Source organism: Mobula birostris, chromosome 5 (genome assembly GCF_030028105.1).
Source record: "Mobula birostris isolate sMobBir1 chromosome 5, sMobBir1.hap1, whole genome shotgun sequence".
NCBI classification, from domain to species: domain Eukaryota; kingdom Metazoa; phylum Chordata; class Chondrichthyes; order Myliobatiformes; family Myliobatidae; genus Mobula; species Mobula birostris.
Genome location: NC_092374.1, coordinates 40,968,352 through 40,991,891, shown reverse-complemented (window position 1 = coordinate 40,991,891; position 23,540 = coordinate 40,968,352). Strand labels below are relative to the sequence as shown.

Genomic DNA, 23,540 nt, shown 5'->3' with positions numbered 1-23,540 from the left:
GGCAGCAGTACATTGCAATACATAAGAATGGGTGGGTGGGGAGGGTGGAGTGGAGATACGCCTCTACCAACAGAAATGTAAGGTGCTTCTTTCCTCCACTAGCCTGTGGGTCACCCTTGGGCAAGGTGTAGCACCTGCTTAGTCCCCCCATCAGGGTCACATCACAAGTCCTGGTTATGCAACCACTGATGCCAGGCAGACCATCTTTAAGAATATTTATAATGGCTGGGGTCACCCGATGTCTAGTTAAGAAACTGCCCAGAAGAAGGCAATCGTAAGCCACTGCTGTAGAAAGATTTGCCAAGAACAATCATGGTCAAAGAACAAGATCGCCCACATCTTACATGCCTTACGACATGGCACATAATGCTGATAACAACTGCAAAAATATATGTATAGTTCAATTAAATAAGTTGTACAAAAAAGGTAGTGAGGTAGTATTCACAAACAAGAGAAATCTGCAGATTAGATGCTGGAAGTCCAAGCAACACACACAAAATGCTGGAGGAACTCAGCAGACCAGGCAGCATCTATGGAAAAGAGTACAGTCGATGTTTTCAACTGAGACCCTTCAGCAGTTCTGGAGAAAAAAAATGAGAAAAAAGGAAACAAAAATCATTTTTGCTCTCTCCAGTCCTGCTGAAGGGTCTTGGCCCAAAACGTCAACTGTACTCTTTTCCATAGATTCTGCCTGGCCCACTGAGTTCCTCCAGCATTTTGTGTGTGTTGAATGAGGTAGTGTTCACGGGTTTAATGTCCGTTCAGAAATCTGATGGCAGAAGGGAAGAAGCTTTTCCTGAATCATTGAGTGTGCACCTTCAGGTTCCTGTACCTCTTTAACGATGGTAGCAATGAGAAGTGGGCATATCCTGAATGATGTTCTTCATGATGGACGCTACCTTTTTTGAGGCATCGCTACTCGAAGATGTCCTGGATGTTGGGGATGCTAGTGCCCATGATGGAGCTGGTTGAGTCTGCAACTTCTGCAGCTCATTTTGATCCTGTACAGTGCCCCCCACCCACACCACACCAGATAGTTATGCAGCCAGTTAGAATGCTCTCCAAGGTTAAGTGTAGAAATTTGCGAGTTTCTTTGGGGACATACCAAATCTTCTCAAACTCTTAAAGAAATATAGCCGCTGCCATGCCTTCTTTGTAACTACATCACTACAATGGGCCCAAGATCGATCTGCAGAGATGCTGATGCCCAGGAACTTTACGCCTTTTCCATTTCTGATCCCTTGATCAAAGACTGGTGTGTGTTCCCTTGTCTTACCCTTTCTGAAGTCCACAATCAAATCTTCGGTCTTACTGATAGAACATAGAATAGCACATTACAGGCCCTTCGACCCACAATGTTGAGCCAACCCTCAAACCCTGCCTCCCATATAACCCCCCCAGCTTAAATTCCTCCAGATACCTGTCTAGTAGTCTCTTAAACTTCACGAGCGTATCTGCCTCCACCACTGACTCAGGCCGTGCAATCAGTGCAATCCACGCACCAACCACTCTCTGAGTAAAAAACCTTCCTCTAATATTCCCCTTGAACTTCCCACCCCTTACATTAAAGCCATGTCCTCTTGTATTGAGCAGTGGTGCCCTGGGGAAGAGGCGATGGCTATCCATTCTTCTTAATATCTTGTACACTTCTATCATATCTCTTCTCATCCTCCTTCTCTCCAAAGAGTAAAGCCCTAGCTCCCTTAATCTCTGATCATAATCTATACTCTCTAAACCAAGCAGAATCCTGGTAAATCTCCTCTGTACCCTTTCCAATGCTTCCGCATCCTTCCGATAGTGAGGCAACCAGAAATGGACACAGTACTCCAAGTGTGGCCTAACCAGAGTTTTATAGAGCTGCATCATTACCTCACGACTCTTAAACTCCATCCCTCGACTTATGAATGCTAACACCCCATAAGCTTTCTTAACTACCCTATCCACCCGTGAGGCAACTTTCAGGGATCTGTGGACATGTACCCTCAGATCCCTCTGCTCCTCCACACTACCAAGTATCCTGCCATTTACTTTGTACTCTGCCTTAGAGTTTGTCCTTCCAAAGTGTACCACCTCACACTTCTCCAGGTTGAACTCCATCTGCCACTTCTCAGCCTACTTCTGCATCCTATCAATGTCTCCCTGCAATCTTCGACAATCCTCTACACTATCTACAACACCACCAACCTTTGTGTCGTCTGCAAACTTGCCAGCCCACCCTTCTACCCCCACATCCAGGTCGTTAATAAAAAATCACGAAAAGTAGAGGTCCTGGAACAGATCCTTGTGGGACACCACTAGTCACAACCCTCCAATCTGAATGTACTCATGTACTCCCTCCACCACGGCCCTCTACTTTCACCAGGCAAGCCAATTCTGAATCCATCTGGCCAAACTTCCCTGGATCCCATGCCTTCTGACTTTCTGAATAAGCCTACTGTGTGGAACCTTGTCAAATGCCTTACTAAGATCCATGTAGAACACATCCACTGCACGACCCTCATCTATATGCCTGGTCACCTCCTCAAAGAACTCTATCAGGCTTGTTAGACATGATCTGCCGTTAATAAAGCCATGCTGACTGTCCTTGATTAGACCATGATTCTCTAAATGTCCACAGATCCTATCTCTAAGAATCTTTTAAAACAGCTTTCCCACCACAGTCCTGGTCTATAATTACCCGGACTATCCCTACTTTTTTTGAACAAGGGGACAACACTGGCCTCCCTCCAATCCTCCAGTACCATTCCTGTGGACAACGAGGACATAAAGATCCTAGCCAGAGGCTCAGCAATCTCTTCCCTCACCTTGTGGAGCAGCCTGGGGAATATTCCATCAGGCCCCGGGGACTTACCCGTCCTAATGTATTTTAACACTCCAACACCTCCTCTTCCTTAATATCAACATGCTCCAGAACATCAATCTCACTCATATTGCCCTCACCATCATCAGGTTCCCTCTCATTGGTGAATACCGAAGAGAAGTATTCATTGAGGACCTCGCTCACTTCCACAGCCTCCGGGCACATCTTTCCACCTTTACCTCTAATCAGTCCTACCTTCACTCCTGTCATCTTTTTTTTCTTCACATAATTGAAGAATGCCTTGGGGTTTTCCTTTACCCTACTCACCAAGGACTTCTCATGCCCCCTTCTTACTCTTCTCAGCCCCTTCTTAAGCTCCTTTCTTGCTTCCCTATATTCCTCAATAGACCCATCTGATCCTTGCTTCCTAAACCTCATGTATGCTGCCTTCTTCCACCTGACTAGATTTTCCACCTCACTTGTCACCCATGGTTCCTTCACCCTACCATTCTTTATCTTCCTCACCGGGACAAATTTATCCCTAACATCCTGCAAGAGATCTTTAAACATTGACCACATGTCCAGAGTACATTTCCCTGCAAAAACATCAGCCCAATTCACACCCGCAGGTTCTAGCCTTATAGCCTCATGATTTGCTCGTCCACAAATTAAAAAATTTCCTGTCCTCTCTGATTCTATCCTTTTCCATGATAATGCTAAATGCCAGGGAGCGGCGGTCACTGTCCCCCAGATGCTCACCCACTGAGAGGTCTGTGACCTGACCCGGTTCGTTACCTAGTACTAGATCTAATATGGCATTCCCCCTCGTTGGTCTGTCAACATACTGTGACAGGAATCTATCCTGGACACACTTAACAAACTCTGCCCCATCTAAACCCTTGGAACTAATCAGGTGCCAATCAATATTAGGGAAGTTAAAGTCACCCATGATAACAACCCTGTTATTTTTGCACCTTTCCAAACTCTGCCTCCCAGTCTGCTCCTCTGTATCTCTGCTGCTACCAGGGGGCCTATAGAATACCCCCAATAGTAACTGCTCCCTTCCTGTTCCTGACTTCCACCCATACTGACTCAAAAGAGGATCCTGCTACATTACCCACCCTTTCTGTACCTGTAATAGTATCCCTGACCAGTAATGCCACCTCTCCTCCCCTTTTCCCCCCTCTCTATCCCTTTTAAAGCACTGAAATCCAGGAATATTGAGAATCCCTGGTGTCAGCCAAGTCTCTGTAATGGCCACTACATCATAATTCCATGTATGTATCCAAGCTCTCTGCTCATCACCTTTGTTCCTGATGCTTCTTGCATTGAGGTACACACACTTTAGCCCTTCTACCTTACTACCTTTACACCCTTTATTCTGCTTCTCTTTCCTTAAAGCCTCTCTATATGTTAGATCTGGCTTTACTCCATGCACTTCTTTCATTGCTCTATCACTCCGGGTCCCATCCCCCTTGCAAATTAGTTTAAACCCTCCTGAACCATGCTAGCAAATCTACCTGCAAGGATATTGCTCCCCCTCGAGTTCAGGTGCAACCCATCCAATCTATACAAGTCCAACCTTCCCCAGAAGAGATCCCAATGATCCAAAAATCTAAAACCCTGCTCCCTGCACCAATTCCTCAGTCACGCATTCAACTGGCATCTCTTCCAATCCACTGTCACGTAGCACTGGCAGCAATCCTGAGAATGCCACCCTTGAGGTCCTGTTCTTCAGCCTTCTGCCTAGTTCCCGAAACTCACACTTCAGGACCTCACCCTTCTTCCTGCCTATGTCATTGGTACCAACATGTATCACAACTTCTGGTTGCTTTCCCTCTCGTACCAGGATGTTGTGCACCCGGTCAGAGACATCCCGGACCCTGGCACCTGGGAGGCAACAAACCATGCGGGTGTCCTTCTCATGTCCACAAAATCTCCGATCTGCTCCCCTGACTATAGAGTTTCCAATGACGGCAGCTCTCCTTTGAAGTTGGGTGAAAGGTTGTTGCAGCGACACCACTCAACTAGCTGATCTATCTTGCTCCTGTACGCCTTCCTATCAACATCTGAAATTCTGCCAGCAATAGTTGTGTTGTCAACAAATTTATAGATGGCATTTGTGCTGTGCCTAACCACACAGTCATGGGTGTGTGTGGGGGGGGGGCGTTCTAAGCACACATCCTTGAGGTGCGTCAGTATTGATTATCAGTGAGGTGAAGAATTTATTTTCAATTTGCACAGACTATGGACTTCTGGTGCAGAATTCAAGGATCCAATGGCAGAGGGAGGTAGAGAGGCCCAGGTTCTAGAGCTTTGTGATCAGAAATGTGGGAATGATTGTGTTGAGCACTGAGCTGTAGTTAATAAACAGCAGCCTGACGTATTAATATTGTCCAGGTGATAGGCAGGTTGCAGTGGGTCCAGGTCCTTACTCAGGCAGGAGCTGATTCTAGGAAGTTGATTCACTGGCAGGATATAAGAACCATCACCAATCCTTTGCCAAGCCAACATCCACAACATTGTGATCTGAAATATACCCAATGACCATGTTGGACAAGCTTTCTCACTCTTCTGATCAAAACCAGACAAGACACACTATTTTGAGCACTCCTATGGGAAGCAATTATCATGTAAACAGAAGAAAAGTTTGAAAACCTGCTTGAAGATATTCAACATCGCATTTTATTTATTTATTTTATTTAGAGATACAGTGCGTAACAAGTGTAAGGGGGTTTCGACTTTTATGTTACTGCGGAGGCTAATTAAAATGGCGTTTTTGTTATGTTAATCTGGGGAATGCGGCTTTGTTGTGCTTTAACGCTGAGAAAGTTTGCGCTAGCAGTTTATTGTGGTTCAGAGGGTGATTAGAGGGTGATAAGAGGGTGCTATTAACCAATTGGGATAGTTGTTATGGTTTTGGTGTATTTGAAGATATTGTTTGCGAGGGGGTTTGGGGGCAGAAGGCGGGAGAGCGAGACAGAGGATGGACGAGGTGCTGTGAGTCTGCTAACGGGGTTGGACCCCGAGCGGGACGTTCGGCGAGGAGACGGAGACGGACTCGTGTGGAGCGTCTGGTCGACCACCGTTGTTGGTCCCAAGTGGTCGGCTGAGGTGGTCCGAGGGGGTCGCAGGGTGAAGAAGAAGGTCCTTGAGCTCCAACGGTTTTTGTGCACGACGAGATTGAACTTTGATAAGTGTTGGTGCCTTTTTTTTCCCATTACTTTCCTCTCTGTATCAAATGCATATTAATGTCATAGAATTAGTAATATCTATAAACTGTAAATCATTTAATTGCATCTGGTGTATTGTCACACAAACGAATTACCCAGTTTGGCGGGGCCGAGGCTGTTTCCCTAGACGACAGCGAGCCAAGTGACCCTGAGGGTGGCCAGGGGGGCTACACAAGTCTTGCTGGTTCTTTGAGCTGCAACGCCTAGCAACCTCTGATTTAAACCAAGCCTATTCATAATTCAATTTACAATGACCAATTAACCTACAAACTAGACAGTGGGAGGAGACAGGAGCACAAAGAAAACCCAAGCATTCCATAAGGAGGACGTATAAATCTCTTACAGAGGATGCTGGAATTGAACTCCCACCTCCGAAGCCTCGAGCTATAATAGTACTGTGCTACCCACTATGTTAGTCTGGGAACTATGGTCCATGACTGCTCAAGATGGAGAAGAAGCACTCAAAATGGTTTTAAAAACCTCGAGTTCATCAGATGGATGTACATGGAAGCCCAAGCACAAGAAGGAGTACACAACCTTACAAATTCTAAAACATGATATGAAAAGAAAAATGAATATAATTATCATACACAATAGCAATCATTGCTGGACCATGATACAAGTATATGCCAGCTCTCCAATTACAAGAGTCATGAGCAAGAATTCAGATCAAATAGTTGCTATAAAATCTATGGACTCATCTCTCAAATTCATCATTGTTAGTCATAGCTGTACATGACCTCACCCTCTTTTTGAACAGGGCTTCACAAAGCCCAAGATCATTTAAAGATATGTGCAGAAATAGACATCCTATCTTTGAAGGTGAAGCAAAAGTATTTTCTTTAGGAAAAGCAGTTCCACATGCCCACCACTGGAGAATATACTACAAAAGCAAGTAAGCAGATACACAGCATTCCACCACACTCCTTACTTCCACCTCTTAAATAATGGAAATGCATATGCCATTCCATTTTAATGGCTTGTGTTTGAGCAGAGCTTCCATTTTGAAGTGCACATCATAAGCACCATTATTTTATTAATAACTTAATCATCATTGCACTTTGAAACATTAACCACATCTTGATTTCTTTTCAAATTGAGCTCAGTTTTCTGTCCCAAATTGATTTCCATTAGCCTTCAATCCTTACACAACAAAGATAATTTGGTGCCTACTGTCAGAACCTTACCCATAAAAGCCACTTATTCAAATAAAATTTGTTGCACTTACAATATTATGCTGCCTTATCTGTCCCTCTGGCAAATCTGAATGTACTACTACATATTAGCTCTGTTCTTCATTTGAGTTTACCATGTAATAGTGATTTATAATTCCCAATTGACATGCCATGTCTCCACAAGATTAGCTTATTTTATATTTTTCTAATAAAGAGACAAAACCTTAGCTTAATACTCCAGATGAGAGCACGATTCACAAACTTTCAGTATACTCAAGGGTAAAGTGGAAGGGATACAGGGAAGTAACACAGTAGCATAAGGTCATCCACATTTGTATTGGATGGTGGAGACTTGAGGGCTCTATTGCTGACTTTTGTGTTATTTATTTCTTGTGTGCTTATTTTTGCCCCACAGCTTGGTGTTCCAAAGTATAAATACCTAAAGTTTCAGCTCCAGCATTTGGAATGTATTAAGTAATCTAACATCATCTAAGGTAGCCATGAAGTTGCTAGAATTAGATTATGCATTCCTGGTATAAAATTAGTTGATAACATTCACAATGCTAATTGTAACATAATAGTTCATTTTGGGAAATGTATGCATATAGTCATTGTTGAAAGATGGGGATTGGCTTACTGCACTCTGTAAAAGTCTATGAGGTTGACAAGGACAATTGACAAAGGTTAAGTTTACCCTGGAATAAAATACAGAAGTAAACGCATAGAAACCAGGATCCACAAGGAAGATAACAGATTCACCTTTTGAAAGGCAATAAATATTTAGTTGTTTTCTTTTGGGATAATTTCAGTAAATCCCAATCAATATAAAGAATCTACAGATGTTTTATAAAAATGAATCAGAGCTCTAAGCAATGGCCAAGGATGTACCATTTACTATAAATCTCCTGCCAAAATAGAACAGCAAATGATGGACAATTCATTCATATCAAGGTGATCTGTTCACCATTGAATCTTATGGTTATCTTGAGATTGATAAATAGCAGGGTTTAAAAGATTAGAAGCTCTACTGTATCTGCTCTTGGTTACATCATTCTATCCCACCTGGCTTTCCAGCTTTTCTTGCCAAAGTGGTAATTTTATCACAAAAACAAGTAACAAAGACAAGATCACTAATGTAAAAATCCACATTAGATGACAGGAGAAATCTGTCTGAAAAACATTAGTGTTAACTTACTATTGAGGAATAACTTTTGGTGCACCAGCACCACTGCCAAAATGTGGCCTTAGATATTATCAAGGTTCTACCCTCCTGCTTGCATAAATCTCAATTCTTTCCAGGAATGAGTACAGTACTATACAAACCATTAAGTGTAAAACTGCTGTAACGACCTGGGAAAGGTTTCACTGCTAATGTAATGGTTTCTCTGCAGCGCAGTGTTTGGGTTATGACTAGAGATAACGTGAGCTTTGGAATGATTGCTGGCCAATGAGGGGAGGTGTTTTTATTTGTGTGCCCAAGAGAAGTGTTTTTTTGTTTGATGGAAGATGGAGAGAGAAGTTGCCAGAACGGGGAAGTCATTGACTGCTGGACAGAGTGGACTTGGAATGGGGTCAGGACTCAACAACGCCCCGGGGAAATCGATGGAGAATGAACAGACAGGAAAACAGCGAGCTCCAATGTGTGCATTAGACTGTTTCATGAAAATAGGCCCTTTTTCAAATTAAGAATTATAAAACTCAGTCGTTTAATTGCACATTGTGTACTGTTTGTTATTTCATGGTAGTGATTTATAACAGGAAAACACATCACGCAGCAACCACCCAAACAAGATTTCTTGACTTTGGCCAGGCCGGAGGCTGTCCTCCCCTAGATTAATGCCGCTAGCTGAACCTGAGGGTTACACTGCTATGAAAAAATACTTCAATAAATATTCCTCTGAAAAATTCATTACTCTCTGGAAATATATTTTTATGTGTGGTAATACTCTAATAATCTACTACCCATTTGTTTGAAAACCCCAATTAAATCTGCATTTGATTCACTGGGTGTTTTTATCCACACTCTCTTTAATACACAAGGACCTTGGTTCTCACATTTCCTTTAGACTTCGAGGTCCCAGATCCTGAGCACTCTTTAAATTCACCAGAGCCACATGTCCTAGTCACCAGAAACTCACTTCCTGTGCTCTACTTAAATATACTGAGTTCTCTGGAACATTTATTCAACTACAGTATAAAACCTTAAAATAAAAAGTGAACTAAATGTGTGTTGGAGTATTAAATAGAATAACATCCAATGGTATGGAAATTCTGACATTCCAACATCAGCAAAGCTCCAAGGATGACTAATTAAATTTTTATTGCACACAGTTTTTATGCAAATTGGTAGCAACAAGTTCTGACTCAGTAGCTGCAATACATGAGTCAGATGAGGTGGTGATGCTCGAGTAGATGACAACATGCAACATTATTTGATTCTTATTTTAAAGATTTTCTTATGCTTTTCCTGTTTTTCAGGACAATGTTGCTGAATTCCACTTATAGAGTATACCAAAAGTTCGATTTTTCGCACCAATAATTCCATAAACAGCTTTTGGAGATATTTATTTTGAAAATCATATACAGGTATTATGAGCTATGAATTACTTTTAGATTATAACATGCAGAAATGAATTGTTTGGCAAATCATTCAGACTAGCACCAGAATTGGCAAAGAATAAAATAACATTTGCAAACATTAAAATTTGGTTAAATTATTCATCCATACTTTTTAAAAAATGATCCCACTGCAATGTGTTTATACATATAACATAATAGTTTACCACTTACCTGGTTTCTTAAGGTGTGCAAGGCCTTGTCCCTAGCATTGTGCTTCAGACACTGTCGAATCCAGCTGTGGATGGACCAGTCTCGTAAGTACCAGCAGTTTGGACTATGTCGAAACCTAATGTTTGAATGGAAATAAAGACAAAGTTTAATTTTAACTTTCAAGTTTTCAACTTGTGCTTCAGTCAAACCTAACTGAATACAAACCAATCTGGATGGCTGCTGCATGAGAAGCAGCACACTATCAAAGTTACAGATAGAAATAGCAATAAAATTGCAATAAAATCAAAGTTACAGATAGACATAGCCTTCTACATTTGCTGATTACAACAGTACAGAGTTTAAAAAAAAATTGGAATTTAAAGAAAAATACAGGGCTATGGAGAGTGATTGGCATTTACTTTGAATTGCTTAGTATAGATTGCACAACTGTACCTCCTGTACCTAATAAAGTGGCCACTGAGTGCATGTTCATGGCATTCCTCTGCTGTAGCCCATTCATTTCAAGACTTGACATGCTGTGCATTCAGAGATGCTCTTTTGCATATCACTGTTGAAACTTGTGGTTATTTGATTTGCTGTCGCCTTCCTGTCAGCTTGAACCAGTCTAGCCATTCTCCTCTGACTTCTCTCATTAACAAGGTGCTTTCACTCACAGAACTGCCGCTTACTGGATTTTTTTTTGTACCATTTTCTGCAACTCTAGAGCAGGGGGTTCCCAACCGTTTTTATGCCATGGACCAGTACACAACGTGTCTGTAGACCCCAGGTTGGGAACCCCTGTTCTAGAGAATGTTTTGCATGAAAATCCCAGGAGATCAGCAGTTTCTACAATACTCAAACTGCCCCACCTGGCACTACCAATCATTCCACGGTCCAAGTCACTCACATTTCTTCCCCATTCTGATACTTGGTCTGACAACAACTGAGCTGCTCGACTATGTCTGCATGCTTTTAAGCGCAGTAGGGGTCAAAGTCTGGGTGTGGGGTCATACCATCCCCCCCCCCCCATCTTAAACCTATGTTCTCTAGTTCTTGATTTCCTTTCTCTGGAATAAAATAACTTCTGTGCATTTATCTGATATATGCCTCTCATGATTTGGTACATCTCTGTAAGGTCACTGCTTATTCTCCTACGTTTCAAGGAATTAAGTCCTAGCTCGTCCAATCTCTCCCTATAACTTAAACCTTTGAGTGCTGGTAGCATCAACATTAACTTTCTTTGTGCTCTTTCCAATTTAATGATGTTTTCCCTATAACAGAGTGATCAAAACCGTACATAATACTCCAATTACAGCCTTATCAACATCTTTTACAATTGTAATATAATGTCCTAAGTCTTATGCTCAGTTTTGACTGATGCAGATCAACATGCCAGACAACTTTTTCACCAGCCTGTCCACCTGTGATGCAACTTTCAGTTCAAAGTAAATTTATTATTGAAGTACATATATGTCACCCTGGGATTCATTTTCTTGTGAGTATTCACAGTAAATGCAAACACAAAAGAATCAACAAAAACTGCACATAAACAAAGACAAACAAACAATGTGCAAAAGACAACAAATTGTATAAATACAAAAAAGAAAAAACAAAATAATAATAATAAATATTGAAAACATGAGATGTAGAGTCCTCGAAAGTGAGTTCATAGGTTGTGGAATCAGTTCAGTGTTGGGGTGAGTAAAGTTATCTAGTCTGGTTCAGAAACCTGATGGTTGAGAGGTAGAAACTGTTCTTGAACCTGGTAGTGTGGAACCCAAGGCTCCTGTACCTTCCTGATGGCAGTAGAGACAAGAGAGCATGGCCTGGGTGGTGGGGGCCCTTGATGATGGATGCTGCTTTCCTATAACAGTATGTAAGTGCCATTAAATTATTCATCCATACTTTAAAAAAAAATGATCCCATTGCAATGTGTTTATACACATTAGTTTACCATTTACAACACGCTGGAGGAACTCAGCAGGTCGGGCAAAATCCGTGGAAAAGATCGGTCGACATTTCGGGCCGGAACCCTTCGTCAGGGTTCGAGCCCGAAACATTGACCGATCTTTTCCACGGATGCTGCCCGACCTGCCGAGTTCCCCTAGTGTGTTGTGAGTGTTGCTTTGACCCCAGCATCTGCAGATTATTTTGTGTTTAGTTTACCATTTATCTGGTTTCTTAAGGCACTTACGCGCTGGACCCAGGACAGATCCTCTGAAATGATAAAGCTGAGGAATTTAAAGTTACTAACCCTCTTCACCCCTGATCTTCTGTTGAGGACTGGCAAATGGACCTCTGATTTCCTCGTCCTGCAGTCAATAATCTGCTTTTTGGTTTTGCTGACATTGAGTGGGATGTTGTTGTTCAGGGAACCATGGTCCTGTATCACTAGTTTCATCTATTTTGCAACACTCTCCACAGAGCACTGCCATTCACTGTACAAGTCTACATTGGTTTCCCTAATATTTTGCAAAAATCTGGACTAAATGCAGTTTAATTTTCCTTTGCCCACATCCACCTGATCAATATTTCCTGCAATTTTTGATAACCTTTACTGTTTACAACACCACCCATTTTTATTATCTGCAAAATTACAAAGAATGCCTTGTACATTCTCATCCAAATATCTTATATGAATAACAAACACAGCACTGACCCTCGTGGCACATCTCTAGTCAAAAGCTCCCAGTTCCAGGAATAACTTGCGTTCATCATATTCTGCTTCCTGCCATCAAGTCAATTATGAATCCAGCTAGATAGCTCTACCTGGACCCCTAGCAATTGAACTTCTCAGACTAGTTTGCTGTGCAGCATCTTATCACTGGCTCTGTTAATTTCATTATACACAAAGTCCACCACCCTGCAGTTAGCTAACTTCTTGGTTACCTCTTCAAAATACTGCAAGAGATTTGCCAGATATGATTTTCCATGCTCACTATCCAAATGCTGGTAAACCCTACTTCTCCACCAGTTATGTTAGACGAATTGGCCTGCAGTTCTCTGGTTTGTCTTTACTGTTCTTCTTAAGTAACACTAAAATATTAGCCAACCTCCAGTCTTCTGGAAATTCTGCTGGTACTAAACTGAAGCAAATATTTCTGCAATAGCCTCTGCAATCTCTTTCCTAGTCTCCCACAAGGACCAGGGATATACTTGATCAGGTTCTGGAGATTCATTCATTTCAACATGCTTTATGGCCTCCATTACCTCCTTGTTTATAATTTGTATGTGATTCAATACATCACAATTCATTTGTCTGAATTCCTTGCTAGTCACCATTTCCCCAAAAGTAATGACTGATGAGAATCGGTCATTAAAAATCTCACCCATCTCCTGTAGCTCCACAGATGATCCAAAGGCCATGCTGATCTTTAAAGAGACTTATTCTCTCTCTAATCACATTTTATTCCTAATATACCTGTAAAATATTTTGGGATTTCATTTAACTTTGCCTGCAAGATCCAGCACATGCCTTCCTGCCCCTGTACAGATTTCAGGGATATCAGTTAAATGCAGGGGAAAAGGGATTAACGTAGATAAGAACCTTGATTGGGATGGACCACTTGGGCTGAAGAGCTTGCTTCCATGCTGTATGATACTGCCTCTACTTCTCTCTTTTCTTTCTTGCTGCCTGCCTCTACTTCCCACTCTCACTCTGCCTACCTCTGTTTCTCTCTATAAAATGTGAATAGTAGACTTGTCAGCTCTTAAACATTTTGTAAAAGCAGATTAATTTGAAGCAAATATTAGCATTCTTTTTATCTGTCAAGTTACCTTAGCAGCATGATCTTTATTCTCAGAATCAGAGGCTTAATATCACCAGCATATGTTGTAAAATTTGTTGTTATGCGGCAGCAGTACATTGCAATAAATATCTTAAAAAATAAATTACTGTAAAAATATATATAGATTTAAAAAATTAAATTAAATAAATATTGCAAAAAAAGAAAAGAAAAAGTAGTGTTCATAGGTTCAATATCCATTCAGAAATCTGATGGCAGAGGGAAAGAAGGTATTCCTGAATCTTTGAGTGTGTGCCTTCAGGCTCTGGTACCCTGTCCTTGATGTAGCAATGAGAAGAAGGCATGTCCTAGATGATGGAGGTTCTTAATGATGGATGCCACCTTTTTAAAGATGTCCTGGATGCTGGGGAAGCTAGTGTCCATGATGCAGCTGACTGAGTTTACAACTTTTTGCAGCTTATTTTGATCCTGTACAGTGGCCTCCCCACATACCTGACAGTGATGCAGCCAGTTACAATGCTCTCCACAGTACATCTGGAGAAATTTGCTAGTATCTTTGGTGACATACCAAATCTCCTCAAACTCCTAATGAAATATAGCTGCTGTTGTTGTGCCTTCCTTGTAACTACATCGATATGTTGGGCCCAGGATAGAATCTCAGAGATGTTGATACCCAAGAACATGAAATTGCTCATCCTTTCCACTTCTGATCCCTTGATGAGGACAGGTGTGTATGGCCTCGTCTTACCCTTTCTGAAGTCCACAATCAATTCTTTGGTCTTACTGCCATTGAGTGCAAGATTGTTGCTGTGACACCACTCAACCAGCTGATCTATCTCATCATTACCGTCTGAAATATTGCCAACAACAGCTGTGTCATCAGTGATTTATTGATGGCATTTGAGCTGCGTCTACCTATACAGTCACGGGTGTAGAAACAGTAAGGTGTGAGATAAGCACACATCCTCGAGGTGCATCAGCGTTGATTCTCAGTGAGGTGAAGATGTTATTCCTGAGCCATATTCAGCTCACCCATGGCCATAAGCAGCAGTCATCTAAGTCCTTCACAGACACAGAGATTATATTTGCCACCAGAGCTACTGTACTATTGCTGCTAGTGTTCATGAAAATGCACTAAGTCACCACATTTGTAGCTCAAAGGTAGAAATATTCTATCAATCTCTCTAAATATAACAAGCATTTACAAACTCGTTTCCTCAAATCTGCCTAACGAACTGTCATTTCTAACAAAGACACAACTGGGCATCTGGTTATTAATGTTTTGCATTTTCAAATGTATAAACATGAAAGTATGATAAGACTGCTGATGACAATTGTTGGTTATTAATAATTACCTCTCCTTCCCTCAAGCTGTCCTGCATCAGAATTCACAGGAGAAAAAGTTAAAGGTTCACTTTCAGATTACCCAGAAATCCAATGTCTAAATAATTAGCAGGGACTTTAATTGGGCAGGCAATCCGAAGCTTAATAGTACTATGTGCTGGAAAGTTGTCTGCAATTAGTTGGCATGTAAACTATCCATTCTTTGGGAAATTCTGATCCAAAACAATCAGATTCTTGAGAGTTGGTTATGTTTAAGGAGTAGAAATTATATAGTTAAACAAGTTAATTAAAAAAAAGGTTTTTCCTGATTTGTCAATAATGTCATTTGGAGACAATTAAGCATGCTAATGTGCTAATGCATCTCTGCATACAAGACACAACAAACTGGAAGTAGTTCATATTAGTTATTGTAAGATGAATGGCAATGCTGTTGCTTGCCTGTAGCCCAAAAGTGGATTTTATAGCATCACCATACACTGGTCTTTCATTTCCAAAATCCATGTACAAATCCTGTCCATGCTGACAAGATGAAAGGCCCTTCATTAACCTCCTACCTGTGTGGGCTTAATGTGAAAATTAGGTTAGGGAGTTTCCATACAAAATTGTCTTTATTTCAGCACTAATTGGCAATTACATTTAAAGATCACAGGATAGCTGAAGTGATCGGGCTGGGGCCCTGGCAGTGGTATTTAAAACATCCTTAACCACAAGTGAGATACTGGAAGACTGGAGGATAGCTAATGTAGTTCCATTGTTCAAGAAAGGCTCTAGAATAGGCCAGTGAGCCTAACATCAATAGTGGGTAAATTATTCGAAGGTATTCAAAGTGGCAGGATATATAAGTACTTGGATAGACAAGGTTTGATTACAGCAAGTCAACATGGCTTTGTGCATGGTAGTTTGTGCCTAACTAATCTAACAGAGTTTTTTGAGGAGTTTGCCAGGGACGTTGATGAAGGAAGGGTAGCGGACATTGTCTACATAGTCTTTAGCAAGGTCTTTAACAAAGTTCCACATGGGAGGCTGATCCAAAACGTTGTTGCATGGCATTCGGGATGAAGTAGTAAATTGGATTCAATATGGCTTAATGGGAGAAGCAACAGAGTGGTAGTAGATGACTAGCTCTTTGACTAGAGATCTGTGACTAGTGGTGTATAGCAAGGGTCAGTGCTGGGATCTATTTGTCTGTTATAAGCCCATAAGGTATAGGAGCAGAATTAGGCTATTTGGTCCACTGAGTCTGCCTCACCATTTCATCATGGCTGATCAATTTTCCCCTCATCCCCAATCTCCTGGCTTCTCCCTATTTCTCTTCATGCCCTGACTAATCAAGAATCTCTGCCTCAAATATACCAAATGACTTGACCTCCACAGCCAGCTATAGTGGTGAATTTGACAGATTCACCACTCTCTGACTAAAGAAATTCTTCCTCATCTCTGTTCTAAAAGGATGTACCTCTATTCTGAGGCTGTGTCCTCTGGTCTTAAACTACACCTCCATAAGAAACATCCTCTCCACATCCACTCTACTGAGGCCTTTCAACATTCGATAGGTTTCAATGAGGTCGTCATCATCATCAGGTGCCGTACTCAGTTTGAGCTTTGACTGCCATGGCCCACACACTCCTGTTTCGGGTCAAGTGGATCAATTCATTGGTATTCATTTCCAGTTCTCTGGCTGCTGCCTCCATCATCATTTGTCTTTGCCTTCCACTTGCTTTCTTTCCTTCCATCTTTCCCATAATTACCGTGCATTCCAACTCCTCTTTCCTAATCACATGTCCAATGAAGTTACGTTGCCTTTTCATGATCTCATACATTATTTCTCTTATTGTGTTTGCTCTGCTCATGACATTCTCGTTAGATATTCGTTTCATCCATGATATTCTTTGCATCCTCTTCAAAAACCACATCTCTGCTGCTTCAATTCGTTTCTTCATGTTACTAGATATTGTCCAATATTCTGAGCCATATAACATAACTGGATAAACGTAACATTTCAGTACTCTGAGGTGGGTTGTCATGCCTGGTTTAGTACTGGTCGGGATACTCTTCATTCTCGTAAAGGTGTCTTTTGCCATTCCTATTCTTCCTTTGATGTCCATCTGATGTCACCCAGCTTCCTAAGTACCAAAAGTTCTGTACTTGTTTCATGTCTTCCCCATTTATTCTCAGCCTGCAGATAGGATTTTCCTTTTTTTCCCAAAGAGGTCACATATTTTAAAAGGATCTAGTGCTTTCCTGGCATATATGACAAATAAACTCTTCATGGGCTTCTAGCCAGGTACAGATATCGATTATAACCGATGTTTTGATGACAAATTTGGCCATTTTCTTCAGGGATGATGCCTGACCACATCTAGTCCAGTGGTATTTATGCCACTATAGTCTGTCCCTGCTGATTGGTTAGTCCTCATCCAATCAGGTTTCTGCTCTCCCACCTCGTTTACAATTGAATTCCAGTTCTTACCAGAGGAAAAGAATTTTAACAAAGACGAAGATCTCGCTTTAAGGAGATTGCAAGCAAGGTCGGAGAGCAGAAACCTGTTTGGATAAGGACTAATCAATCAGGAGGGGCAGACTACAGGGGTACAAATACCACCCAGGCATCATTCCTGAAGAAGATGGCAGAGTTTGTCATCAAAATGTCAGTTATAATAGATAGCTGTACCCAGCTGGAAGCCCAAGGAGAGTTTATTTGTCACCCATATTAGCTATATTAATGATTTGGACGATAAAGGTGAACTAGATTGGGGGCAATGGTAGACAGCAAGGAAGGCTATCAAACCTCTCAGTGGGATATGGACCAGCTGAAAAACTGGCACGTGTCAGCTGTTGCACCCTGGGAGGATAAACATGGGTAAGACTAACATAGTGAATGGTAAAGCACTAAGGAGTGCAGTAGAACAGAGGGATATGTGAATACAAATCCATTATTCCTTGAAAGTGGTGTTACAGCTAGATAGGGTTGTAAAGAGAGCTCTTGGCATATTGTCCTTCATAAAACCATAAGACCATAAGACATATGAGCAGAAGTAGGCTAGTTGGCGCATTGAGTTTGCTCTATTATTTCATCTTGGCTGATTTATTGTTCTATTAAAACCCTTCCTCCTGCCTTCTGCCTGTAACCTTTGACGCTCTGACTAATCAAGAATCACGAGAGAGCACAGTTTTAAGGTGCTTGGAAGAAGGTACAGAGGAGATGCCAGAGTTAAGTATTTTACGCAGAGAGTGATGAGTGTGTGGAATGGGCTGCTGGCGATGGTGGTGGAAGCGGATACGATAGGGTCTTTTTGGAGACTCCTGGATAGGTACATGGAGCTTAGAAAAATAGAGGGCTATGGTAACTCTAGGTAATCTCTAAAGTAAGTACATGTTCAGCACAGCACTGTGGGCTGAAAGGCCTGTATTGTGCTGTAGGTTTTCTATGTTTCTATCAACCTCCTCTCTAAATACAGGTGTCCCCCGCTTTTTGAATGTTCGCTTTACAAAACCTCGCTGTTACGAAAGACCTACATTAGTTACCTGTTTTCGCTAACAGAAGATGTTTTCACTGTTACGAAAAAAGGCAGCGCACGAAAAAAGCAGCACGCGATAAAAGGCAGCACGCGCCCCAAGCAGCCAAGCTCCTCCCCCGGAACTGCATTCTAGTCGGCATTGCTTAAGCACGTGCCTGTGAGCAGCTGTTAACAAGATGAGTTCTAAGGTATCAGAAAAGCCTAAGAGAGCTCGTAACGGTGTTACACTTAGCGTAAAACTAGACATAATTAAGCGTTTCGATCGTGGTGAACAATGTAAGGACAAAGTGAGTTTGGCTTGTGGAAGTTGATGAAGATGATGTTGAAGAGTTTTTGGCATCCCATGACCAAGAACTGATAGATGAAGAGCTGATGCAATTGGAAGAGGGAAGGATAACAATCAAAACCAAATGCAGTAGCGAACGGACCAAAAGTGAAGTTGTCCAGGAACTGAATGTGAAGCTGTCCAGGAACTGAATGTGAAGCAACTGCATGAGATTTTCGCTGCAATGATCTTTAAATTTGACTTTAAATTTGAAAGGGTACATAGGTTTAGGGCATATTTGCAGGATGGTTTGAGTGTTTACAAGAACTGTATGATAGAAAAATGCGCGAGGCTAAGCAGTCAAGCATACTGTCATTTTTCAAGCCTTCCACATCAGCCACAGCAGACGACGAACCTCGACCTTCAACATCGAGGCAGGCAGACATAGAAGAAGATGACCTGCCTGCCCTGATGGAAACAGACAATGATGAGATGACACCTCGGTGTCCCACCACCTCAACCCCTGGGCCGCGGAGAACGCAGCGGTAGCCAGGACGCACCCAGTACATCTTTAAGAAAAAAGCTGAAGTAAACAAGCTAATTAATTAGGTTGCTCCTGGCACGTAAATGTCGGCCCAGATCAGAGGCGATTGCCAATTGCGTCACCTCTGATCTAAGCCCACATTTACGTGCTGGGCGGCACCTAATTAATTAGCTTGTTTATTTTGGCTTTTTTCTTAAAGATGTGCTGGGTGCGTCCCGGCCACCACTGCATGCTTCGCGGATTGGTATCGGTCGGTGGCCCAGAGGTTAGGGACCACTGCACCACCCCAACCTCCGACGACTCAGCCTAACACACCATCATCAGTGTGCTCAGCGTTGTCTTCCCGATTCCGGTAAGTGATATACATTATTTCTACTTTATATAGGCTGTGTATTTTTATGTGTTATTTGGTATGATTTGACAGCTTCATAGCTTAAAGGCTACTGGAGAGAGTGTTTCTGCCAAGAGCGCTTGCATGAGATTTTTGCTACGGAGAACAGTGCGGCAATGATTGTAGGAAAGTATTTCTACTTTATATAGGCTGTGTATTTATCATATCATTCCTGCTTTAACTATATGTTACTGTTATTTTAGGTTTTATGTGTTATTTGGCATGATTCGGCAGGTTATTTTTTGGGTCTGTGAACGCTCACAGATTTTTCCCATATAAATAAATGGTATTGCTTCTTCACTTTACAACATTCCGGCTTATGAACCGTTTCATAGGAACGCTCTACCTTTGGATGGCGGGGGAAACCTGTATATAATTTAATGATAAAATACAATACCCTCAATGACTTGGCCTCCACAGACGGCCTTGGCAATGAACTCCACAGATTCACCACCATCCGGCTAAAGAAATTCCTCCTCACCTCTGTTCCAAATGGATGTCCCTCTGCTCTGAGACTATACCCTCTGGTCCTAGACTCACCCAATATAGGAAGCATCCTCTCCACATCCTCTATCTACGCCTTTCCATATTCGATGGGTTTCAATGAAAAAGGGTCATTTTACCCTTGCAGTTTCTTAACTCCACTCGCAAGGATTCTACATATTCCAATCCTGTCACCTCTTTCAAAGGATTTAATTCATTATTAGCAGAGCCACCCACCCTCTGCCGACCTGCCTGTCCTTTTGAAACAATGTGTATCCTTGGATGCTAAGCTCCCAAATATGATCCTCTTTCAGCTACGGCTCACTGATAATCATAAATCAAAGTTTTGAGTACAGGAGTTGGGATCTAATGTTAAAGTTATGTAAGGTGTTAGTAAGGCCAAATTTGAAGTATTACGTGCAGCCCTGGTCACCTAACTACACGAAAGACTTCAATAATAAATGGTGGTGGAGGCAAATACAACGTAGTCTTTTAAGAGACTCCTGGATAGGTACATGGAGCTTAGAAAAATAGAGGGCTATGAGTATCCCTAGGTAATTTCTAAAGTACATGCTCGGCACAGCATTGTGGCTGAAGGGCCTGTATTGTGCTGTAGGTTTTCTATGTTTCTATGCTTCTAATAACATTGAAGAAGTACAGAGAATACTTACAAGAATGTTGCTGGGGCTTGAGGACCTGAGTTTTAGGGGAAAGTTGAACTGGTTAGGAGTTAGTTAGCTGGAGCATAGGAGAATGTGGGGAGATTTGACAGTATACAAAATTATGAGAGCTACAGACAGGGTAAATGCAAGCAGGCTTGCTTCCCCCACCCCCAAGGTTGGGTGAGACAAGAACCAGATGTCATAGGTTAAGGGTGAAAAGTGAAATATTTAAGGGGAACTGGAGAGAGTACTGTACTTCTTCATTCAGAAGATAGTGCGAATGAGGAATGAGCTGAAAGCAAAAGTGGTGGATGAGAGTTCATCTGCAAAATTTAAAAGGTCTGTATAAGAACATGGGCAGGAGGGGTATATAGGGCTATGATCCAGGTGCAGGTTGATAGGACCATGCAGTTTGGCACAAACTAGATGGGTGAATGGCCTGTTTCAGTGCTGCAGTGTTCTAAGACTCTATGTCTCTACATAGAAATAAAATGTTTCAATGGATATCCTTCCCAGGTTGGGCCTGTGACACATTAAGGATCAGGGTACAAGGTGCTATAATTTGCATTTGACCATGTTGAAGTGGATACCATACTTCAATTAATATTCTTCACTATATTGAGCAAAAGCTATAACTGGATCTTGGTACTGACAGTGTTCTTTATAATTTTGAGAAGTCTGCAGTGTTAGATATGCAAAAAACAATGAATATATTTGATACAGCATTAAACCTGGCCATAGTCAACATGGCTTGGTAATTACAGTTAAAGGTGAAGATGACCTATACATAGTACAAAACATACACATCCCTACTGCATTTACATCATGTGATGGATACAAAAAGGCTTCCAACTCAAACACCAGTTAACAGCAGACTGAAGTTGCATTCAGACAATTCTGAGGTTAAAAGCCTGAAGCAAATTTGACCAAGCAGTCAGGTTCATAACTGGTTTATCTGTATCTTAACTGGGTTATTTAAAAGGTCATGATTATTTATGCCTCTGGCTTTTCAGTAAACCGTATCTCCAGACTGTTTCCAATTTCTAAATGAGATATAAACAAGAATTCAGTCACTTACATTTAATGTCTTCAGCATTTTGATCACAAGAGCTTACTATGACATGCCTTCAGTTTAAAAATAACATGTTAGTAAGGATGTAATATTTGTAGGATTAGGCATCCTTCTCTTATTAAGTATTTGCTTCCATTTGACTGTCGTGAATTCTATCATAATTCATTGTTGCTCTCAGAAATACCCAAAAACACAAATTTAATTGAGCTAATCCAAAACAAAACAGTTGATTATAAAGCCAAAAATTGTAAATCTTCTCTTCTTAAAGCCCTCTTGATCCTAAATGCACCTCCTCACATCCACTCTATCTACAGTGCATTTAAAAAATATTTACCCACCACCCCTTGGAAGTTTTCATGTTGTATTGTTTTACAACATTGAATCACGGTGAATTTGGCTTTTTTTGGACACTGATCAACAGAAAATGATTATTTCATGTCAAAGTAAAAGCAGATCTCTACCAAGTGATCTAAATTAATTACAAATATAAAACACAAAATAATTGATTGCATAAGTGTTCATCTCCTTCAAGTCAATATTTAGTAGATGCACCTTTGGCAGCAATTATAGCCTTGAGTCTGTGTGGATAGGTCTCTATCACCTTTGCACATCTGGACACTGCAATTTTTCCACATTCTTGTTTACAAAACTGCTCAAGTCCTGTCAGATTGCATGGTGATGATGAGTGAGCAACTCTTTTCAAGCCCAGCCACAAATTCTCAATTGGATTGAGGTCTGGACTCTGACGTCGCCACTCCAGGGCATTACATGTGAGTTTCACGTGAATGAGTTTTTTTTTCCAACAGTGGCCTGCTCTTTGCTGCTCTCCAATAAGCTGCAACTGGTGAAAAGTTGTCGTACGTGCAGTTTTCTCCCATTTCAGTCACTGAAGCTTGTAATTCCTCCAGAGTTGTCATAGGCCTCTTGGTAGCATTCGCACTAGTCCCCTACTTGCATGATCACTCAGTTTTTGAGGATGGCCTGCTCTAGGCAGATTTATACTTGTGCCATGATAGTCTTTCCATTTCTTGATGATTGACTTAACTGTACTCCAAGTGATATTCAGTGACTTGAAAATTTTCTTATATCTATCTCCTGACTTGTGCTTTTCAATAACCTTTATGTGGAGTTGCTCAGAGTGTTCTTTTGTCTTCATGGTGTAGTGTTTGCCAGGATACAGACTCAACAGTTGGATCTTCCAGATACAGGTGTATTTTTACTACAATCAATTGAAACACCTTGACTGCACACAGGTCTCCAAAAAGAAATCTCCACTTAACTAATAATGTGACTTCTAAAACCAATTGGCTGCACCAGTGATGATTTGATGTATTATATTAAATGAGGGTGAATACTTATGCAATCAATTACTTCGTGTTTTATATTTGTATTTAATTTATATCACTTTGACACAAAAGAATCTTTCTCTGTGATTGGTGTCAAAAAAGCCTAATTAAATCTACTGTGATCAAATGTTGTAAAACAATAAAACATGGAAATTTCCAAGGAGGAGGGGGAGTACTTTTTATAGGTACTGT

General features: G+C 41.3%; 1 protein-coding gene across 2 annotated transcripts in view; it reads right to left on the bottom strand.

Moving 5' to 3' along the window:
- Positions 1–23,540, bottom strand: part of mrps27 (mitochondrial ribosomal protein S27) — a 218,909-nt gene that overhangs the window by 46,607 nt on the left and 148,762 nt on the right. For both annotated transcript variants that reach the window (XM_072257947.1, XM_072257946.1), the window contains exon 5: positions 9,999–10,113. In XM_072257947.1, the coding sequence (XP_072114048.1) occupies positions 9,999–10,113 (115 nt within the window). The remainder of the gene's footprint in view (positions 1–9,998; positions 10,114–23,540) is intronic.